Source organism: Nestor notabilis, unplaced genomic scaffold (assembly GCF_000696875.1).
Source record: "Nestor notabilis isolate BGI_N333 unplaced genomic scaffold, ASM69687v1 scaffold2727, whole genome shotgun sequence".
Classification (NCBI taxonomy): domain Eukaryota; kingdom Metazoa; phylum Chordata; class Aves; order Psittaciformes; family Psittacidae; genus Nestor; species Nestor notabilis.
Window position 1 is genome coordinate 123069 of NW_009937655.1, and position 8945 is coordinate 132013.

General features: G+C 38.6%; 1 protein-coding gene across 1 annotated transcript in view; it reads left to right on the forward strand.

Annotated features, from left to right (window-relative positions):
• The window catches only part of CNTNAP2 (contactin associated protein-like 2), a gene marked incomplete at its 5' end in the record, with an annotated part of 126594 nt that extends 119073 nt beyond the window's left edge, over window positions 1-7521 (forward strand). Inside the window, one exon of the mRNA XM_010018910.1 lies at window positions 7354-7521. Coding sequence (XP_010017212.1) covers window positions 7354-7521 — 168 coding nt within the window. The remainder of the gene's footprint in view (window positions 1-7353) is intronic.
• Window positions 7522-8945: the final 1424 nt, after the last annotated feature.

An 8945-nucleotide genomic window follows, 5' to 3' on the forward strand; every position in this document is an offset into this window, starting at 1 on the left:
TGAAATATTTAAAATCCCTGGAGATACATCATTTCCACTATATTGCCATTCTGCAATGACAGTATATTACTCCGAATGCTAGTGCAACAGAAAGGCAAACTCAGACCATTTCCTTAGAGCAGAACCATACGTTACGCCTGCATGTTTAATGCATTAGCACTCAGTTTACTCACAGCTGCTAGAGAAAATGGTTTTTTCTCAGATTTGAAAATATAGGTGTTTGCAAAACCTATATTGATATATTGATCTCATTCCTATAACCCTAAACACCATCTGTTTTCCAAAATATAAGTACAGACCCTGATCTTTGCATACCTCAAATTCCCTCTGGCTATAATGAAGTTGAAGATGTTGCAGAAGACTAGGTGTTCAATTCTCAAGAGTCTGTAAACAGCAGCAAGAAACAGCAGAACAGAATTTAAATCATATGCATCAGAATCAGAAATGAATAATTCACCAATTAATAATTTCCTTATCTGTTCTTTAGTGCTCACAGGATGTCCCTGATCTCCTAGCAGTTTTGTTGGGTTTTATCCTTCACTGAGTTTACTCAGCTTCTTTATTTTACAGTGTGACTTACAATCTTTCAGGTAAAGACAGCAGTTATGGGTAGGCAGGAAGCTCATAAATGAGCCATTTCTCCTTCCCTTTTGTGGACGATGGAGTTGGTCAGTGGCATCTGCCAGGAGAAGTCAGCACATCCCCATCAAATCCCAGCTAGCTCAGACAAAATGTTTTCATAAACAAGAACTCCTTTCACCCACTAGTAAAGGAGAGGGTGGAATATCTGTAAGCTGCAGATCAGAACATGAAGTCAGGTCTTTCTCTTCCTGGCAGATGGACAGTGGGGAAAACATGATCTATGGAGTCCCATCACAGGGTAGCACCTTGGCTGTGGTTTCATGGTTGTAAGACCTTGAGCCTGCTGCCTCCCCTGTAGCTACTGCAGAAGGGCAGGGGCAGATGCTGATGTACGTATCTTCACAAAAGTTTTACCCTCTCTGTGCATCAGCTGAGATAGTTTCAAACCTTGAGGCCTTTTGGAATAATATTCTTTACTCTCTGTTCTGTAAAACCACTCCATAAAAGAGGAACTCTTACATATCCATCCTTCTTATACTAGTGCCTGTATTGCTGGATTCAGAAGGATTTTTCTGTTGTCCTTTTCCAAACTTTGGCTGTATCTATGTGTATGTATATGGCTGTATGGGCCATATATTGTGATAAGACGCAGAAGTGAAATGCCTTCCTCACCCTAGACTCCCAAAGGTCTGCAGAGCATATCAGCAGGCTTGCCCACCTCACAACACGTGTTACTTACACTGGCCTATGTTGAGACTATTTCCTTGTTCCATAGTGTATTTCCAGCGATGAATGTGTGTATTTTCCTTGGCCTGTATGATTGCTGCTTTGGGAACATTTTTTGTTGGAATTAGAGAAACAAAGAACAAAAAAATCATTAAGTATTTTCAGAGTCTAAGCCTCAAAAAGTCAAAACTTAACATGAAATAGGTGCTTTCCATTATATGGCAGCACACATTGGACAAATTAATGTCCTGTGAAAGTCATCTTTAGGTACCTGAGGTAGATCTCTTTGATTTTAATACCTTGGTATTATATGACCTGCTATTGCTTCTGTTAACATTTATTGTAATTCATCTATTAAAGAGAGCAATAAAAAGTCAACAGATACATGAAAGAATCATCAGAATTGTTTCAACTGAAGGCAGCCAGACTAAATAGTGTCCTTTTCCTTATCAGTGCTTCTGTTACATTTTGAGTTATGTATCTACATTGCCATTTCAATTTCATTCCATTTTTTGTATTTTTTTTTAAAGTAAGGCAAACTATCCCTGACATTATCTATCAGAGCAACAGCAGCTTCACAAATATATACAAGATATTGCACATTCACGTTTTTAAACAGAAAAAAAACCCTATATGTTGATTTTATTTTCTTCTGCACCCAATGTTTTTCCTGCATCCGTATCCCACATTGATCACGTTTCTGATTCAGATCTCTGTAAAAAAAGAAACTTTATCATAAAAGATTGCAGTTTACATTTATTTAAAAAAAAAACCAAAAAAACAAAAAAACCAAAATGTGGAAGGCTAAACCAATGCATTAAACCAGCAAAACAGCTTTAGAGTAGCTCCTACAACAGCATTGACCCCTATAGAAATTTCATGTGAAGAGCTCAAAGCACTATGCAAACCTTAAGTTCGCCTTACATCCTTCTGCTGAGATATGTGCCTCCTCCTTTGTTCCAGATGAGCAGTGAGGCTGCAAGTCTGTGACATTCTGAGGTAGTAAAAAATGCTGGGTTTATGGTCCTGCCTTTTCCTCTGGATCCACTGTTCATTTACAGCCTCTGGCTTGTCCCTGCTCTGTCTCTGATCTGATCCACACTAACCTGGGTCAAGGACTTAACCTGGCAGAAAAAGATGAGTGAAGCACTAGTGCCACACTAAGGAAGGAGCTGAACTGCAGTAACAGTGGCTTGATCAGCCTCAGGAATTACACAATTGCCACCTGAATCTGCTCCTTTTCTGTTGTATTAAAAAAAGATATGTATTTTCAAATATTAAAAAATATTGTTTGTAAGTTTTCTCTTAACCTCTCAGCAGGGGAATAACCATCTCTATTTCAGCAATAAGTCATAATGTCTCCTATTTGATTTTCATAGCCAACTTTCTGCTTTCTCTTACATTACTGTCGTGCTTAGGAGAACTCCATGTAAACACCTGCATATCACCTTGTTATTTCCTTGGGCTCTCATGCCCAGTCTATTCTAACTTTGTAGGCATTTTTGCACAGGAACCTTCATTTTGTTATGCAGTATTATAGCACTTAGCACAAAAAGCCCTTGTCCAGGACTAGGGAAGCTTTCTAACATAAGTGGTAAATCATCATCATAATGCAGAAGAGAAATAGTACATTGGTCATGATGATAACACATCCCCTTCTTTATCCCACTATTACTGAAGTCAATAGCAAAGCTGTATTGACTTCAGATGGTATAAGATTAAGCCTTACACCATTATTATTCCATAAAATTCTGAAATCACTTGTTATGAAATGTTTTCAGCATAAAGAAAACCTTAGCTTTATAGCAGTACACACACAGAGTCTGGATTGACAGTGATACAGATGTAGAAACATCCACAGGGTGAATATAACGTGTGCGCATGTATATGTATCTTGTGTGTATATATATACACATATGTATCTTTTTACATTTTTCTTCCAAGACTACTACAGTGATGTAGGCATTATGTTTGCCCTCAGATTGATATGTCTGTTAATCTCAGCAGCCCCGTCAAGATTACTTTTATTATCTAAGTGAACAGTAATTCAAAAGAAATAGCATTTTATTGAACCGCTGCTTAAATCCCAGCAACTTCAGATAAAGACAGTCTGCCTCGGTGTGACGTGACTTGAGAACTGAAACTGCAAGTTCCTCAGCAGCTGCCTTCTACTTTCATCTGTGTAATGCTCAAAGCCACACTGTGTATTTATATTAAGCTCAAACGAAATTAATGAGTTTTTAAAGAAAAGGAGCTGTAATGAAAAATCTTAACTATAATTTTAAAGCTGTAATTTAATACAAATTCCTGACATCGGCCTCTGTGTATGCAGAGGTTCTGTTTAATTTTCATTAAATAATGTAATATCTTTTTTCAAATATTATTTGAAACTAGTAATTCCTTTTTCATTATGTGTCTTCTATTAAATTGATAGCCTAGTATTTCATACAAAGGCTGCAGGCTGCTTAGACTTGAGCACCCACTGGATGGCAGTCACATACAGCTTTGGAAAGAATGCAGCTTGGTCCTTCCCCTCGCTGACCTAGAAAGAAACGCTGGTTTAAGTGCCTCTAAAAAATAGTTTTCTTATAGTAGATAATGGTGGTTTAGAATGAAGACAGTAAAAGCAAGCAGACAGAAATCTCACTGTTCCCTCACTGTTATCTTGTGGTGCACCATCTCATTTCAGGTGCCAGGATTAGATAAGCATCAAGGCTGGCATAGAAAGCAATGCAGGCACTCCCTATAGGAAGAGAGATGCCAGAGCTGGCAGTGGAGCAGGAGCTGGCTTCTATCGCTGATCAGAAGTTCTTGTTCCTACTGATGGTAGAGCCAGGAAATCAATATCAACAGTTTTTAAATGGAGATTTATTTCAAGCAGGAATCAAAACAGCCCAGAACTTAGAATTGTTAAACCCCTAAAGCAATTCATAGCTGAACCCATTCTGAAATCTTTTCTTGACTTTAGTGAGATCTGGAAAATATATGTAAGTAGGTAGATTCAGTTATAAATCCAATACAAAAGGTTAATAATCCTAAACAGTAAGCTGGCCGTGTCTTAGATCTGCAATGTAGCCCAGCGTTAGTCTCCTTGTTGCCATCCCTGTCTCCCATGTGTGGCAGGATCTTTTGCCTCTGCACCATGGTGAAGAGGACAGAGACTAAGGGAGACAAGATCACTGGAAGGATTTTTTACATTTTTATTGTAATCTGGCCAAGACCACCACCTACTAAACTGTTTCAGGGTTGCTTCCTAGCACATACAGCGTGTTTGATTACCTGAGCTACAAAACCTAAGCTTTGGGTGGTGGGGTGGTATATTAGATATTCTGGGCCCAAATTACATAGCAACTTAAAAATAGAAACCTAGACCTCAGAGCTTATGGACATATGGACAGAAGGCAGCCTTGCAGGGAACTTGTACTGCAGTGAAACAAGCTACAGCTTTACACAGCTAATACACCAATTCTCTTTTAATCCTTTATTGACCATCCTTTCCACATCCTGACTCAAGAAAAGGGAGTTTCACTACACCACAGCTGGCAGAATTTGGTATTCTGTATTTGTGCATGTTAGTGCTCACAGTGATTCATCATTTAAATTGACTTCTCATTTTCAGGTATGTCCTGCAGGCACATTACCATTCTCGGGTAGATGCAGCCTGTACATTAGGCAGGGATGAGTTTTTTATTACTTGTTCCTGATAGTTACTCTGATAATGGACAACTGGGCCATGGCTACAGCTCTAGGACAGCCACAGTGTATTGATAAGTTAAATGATAAATTGATAATTATTGTTATTATTTATTAGTATCTTATCAAAATAATAACCCACAGCTCAGATTCCAGGTCATAATAGAAAGAAATATTTAAACATTGCTCCAGATTGATTTTGGAAAAGGAAGAACGTAGAAGTTGATGATGCTGACAGATACCAATGTATATGGTAGTACACCAGATTTTTTTATCAGTTACTTCAGCACATCTTAAGTAATACATATGAAATGAGAACCTAAAAGATGAATCCTATGCAATCAGAATGTATCAGAAATAATTCCACTGCAGCAAAGAAATTACATGAGGTTAAAGTCTTGGTGTATGAAAGGCTGGAGAATCAAGGTTTTGTGGATCAGTCTTTTCACCAGTCTTTTCCTGATACGCCTCTCTAAAATCTATACCTTTAGTTTAATAAGGATATTGGTAAATACCATGACAGCTCTGAGCCATTCCTATTTGTCTTCTGAAATAGGAAGGGAATAGTTTTCCACCTAATATGCCTGCAGCTTCCACTGACAACAGGTCTGGCCCGTGCAATGTTGGGTGCTGGAACACTGATTTCCTTTCCACCAGAGAAACCAATAGCAAACACTGGAGTTTGTACTTAGGACCTGCTGTGGTTGAGGTTGAGATCTGTATTTTAACTCTCTGCATTTGCTGGACTACAGCCTTTCAAAAATAACTCTTGACTTGAAATTCTGTAACTAATTTCAGTTAAAATATGTATTTCTGCTGTTTATTAAAAATCTGAGAAAAGCTGTTCAAGATACACCGAACAAACTAGAACTTCTTAGTTTCTGAGCAAGAAGATGGAACTGTATTTTTCGATATATTTAGCTCAAAAGTCTACAGTTCAAAGTTGGAAGCTAGCCAGTAGTCATGAGAATACACATTTGTGGCCAAATTTTAAATAAACAGTGTGAAAACTAGTTATCATCAATTAAAAACCATTTCTGAACAGAAGTATTTGTTAGACCTCTTCTGTCATGTGCAGAGAATATTTTCCCTGTCTGTCAATTATGTCAATACTTTTCTTTTGTTGGGGTTTTATGGGACAGTATGAGAAAGACAGTTATTACAGTGTTTTGAGATGATTGCCTCTGCACGTCCGTCAGTATGACAGCAGTAGACTGTCCAAGTACATGGGCTCACAGTACTCCAGGGAATTCAGCCCTTCAGTTCTACACTGTCTGCCATTCATTCACTTTGCTGAATTGAGCATTTGCAGTATCATTAAAGCAAACTAATCCAAGATAATAACAATTTGAAATTAGATGCATGGAAAAATGGTATGTCCTTTAGTGTTGTGGTTTCTCCAGGATTACTTCTGCAGCCTATTATACCCTGCGAAGTCTTAAATCTCATGTATGAGTCTCTGTCCTGTTTTGTGCCAGGGTAAGGCCAGAATAAAATAAGCAACTGTTGTTCTGCCCTTTTTAAGCCTGTGTAATAAACACACGAAGCTGAGAAAATAAGTAACAACTGCAAAGATAAAAATTCACCCCAATTACCTTTACCAAGTGTGAACTTTAAAACTCTATTGAGCCACACGGAGCTATCTTAATAGTGCTGGTACTAAGCACAGGCAATGTATTTCATTCCTCTCTCTTCGCATCTTTTTGTTAAATAGTTAAAAAACAGGAAAAAATATGCTAATATAATGTGATTGTTGTGTCATATCAGGGGCAATGTGAGTTTTCTGTAGATTAAAGTATTTAGCTAAATTAATTACTCTATTTTTTAGGTTTCACTAGTTGTCATCACAATTAAATAATAACATTTCCAACAAGAAAATAACAAAACGTAAAGTGCAAAAAAAGTCTTAGTAATTTATGATTTTCCCAAGAGAAAAGGAGAATGTCCAACACCTGTATTAGTCTCAAGCTCCCAGCTATGTAAATCTAGCTTCAGCAATAACATAGGTCCTAAATGGAAATGTTATATTAAAATAATAAGCTGGTTTAGTGTTGATGCTGTTGGGTTTATTAACCAAAGTGATTCTACGGCAGCCAGAACAAACAGACGTCCAATATAGGTATTTTCCAGGCCACAGGGAACTGTGGATATGGAAAGGAAAGGTATTCTCTGTTGGAGATATGGAAGGAAAGGTATTCTCTGTTGTTTTCCCTTTATCAAAATGAAAGCAGAGGATATCAGAGAGAGTTGTAAGTAGTGGCATAAACTCCATTAAAGTAGACTTGATTCAGTAGCGCTGTAAGAAGGCAGATCTGTTCTAAACACTCATAATTTTCTTTTCTCTTTCCCCAGCTTGATCACTATCCTCCAACAAGTTACAGCCTGCCAACAGCATCTGATATTCAGTTCAATTCCCCAAAGGCACTATTCCTAGGAAAAGTTATAGGTAAGATTTCATTTTATACCCGGGACAATGATGTGTGCTGTGTTTGCAGCAGGAGGCTTGCTGCACATTCTTGACTAGAAAGTGGTAATACTGGAGTTATACCTAAAAAAGCGGTTATGCTCACCTTGTCACACAGGCTGATGTTCACACAAATAAGTGGTTGTCTGCCCAATGAATGGGAAAAAACAGATATGAGTAAAGAGGCACTTGTAACATCATGTTTGTGAAGTTCCATTACCCTCTCAGTGTCAGGTGGAGGGAATACAAGGAAATTATTGAGACCACTACAAAGAGATATTGAAGTTACTTTGAATCTTACCATTCACTGTGAAGTTACCATATGTTTTTTATAATCCATGCGGTCAGCGTTCTTATCCCAGTACATCATCTCATGGCATAACTGTCCCTCATCACTCTGGCAAAACTGCTGCTTTCTCACCGTGAGGCCCAGCAGCGAGGTCCTTTGGAAGTCTGTAACACCTACAGCAACTGTCGTCTATACATTTTTCCATCCCTTTTATGGACCTCGTTGTTATTTCCCAGTGCAGCAGCTTCCTGGCCAACTCCCCACCTGCACTCGAGGCAATGCAGATCCATCTTAAACTGCTTTGGCCTCACTTTTAGGCCATCCTAATCCCCATTGCTGAATTTTTCCACTACTGGCATTTTACATGAATTCCCGGGGTCACTCACTTCAGGAATCAGTTATTCCCCTGATGTTTACAGCATTTAATGAGGGCTTTTTCCCCTTCTCAGAGACAAGGGGGTATTAGTATTATTTCCTCCAGTGCTTTGTACAGGAATGTGGTTGCTTGAACTGCAGTGAAAGGTTTAATCCAGAAAATTGCAAACTTGTCTTTGCTTTATGGTGTGAGGCAGTAATCCGTGAAGCTCATGCACTGATTTTTGAAGTGTAAAATCAATTGACCACATAGCTAATGTGACTCTGTGAAGATCCACTTTTCCACTTGTTTCATTTTTTAAATCTAACATGCTGAACTTCCATAAAATAGGAAATGAACTATTTTCTGGTACTCTCTAAATCAGTTCTATAGATAGTACCAAAGACAATGAGGTCTGATTTTGGTGGATGTCTGTAAACTGGGTGCATTCCTACCTCACCTCACTGCATTAAGCAGTTGTACTGGAGCAGACTCTGCCTCAGCCATTAATTTGAAGTGAGGAGACAGAGGGCTTTAGGAGGAGCATTCAGCAGCTGGAATAACTCTGCAGGCAAGGAATGGCACTTGGCTCTCTGCTGCCAAGTGGTTGTGAGCAAAAATGTCAACTGAAGGGTGTTGTAGTGTCCATCTCCTGTAATGGATTAATTGCTAGACAGCTTGTGTTTCCTTTGATATGGCAGGATGTGTCTGAGAAATGACCTGATACAGCAGTACTGCCTCTGCAGCTCAGCCCTGTAAATAACCTTAATTTTTTTGAATGGTTGTTTGCAGGTAATGCTTTGTAGGAGGCTGAGTGAGGAGTGTGAGGGAGAGAA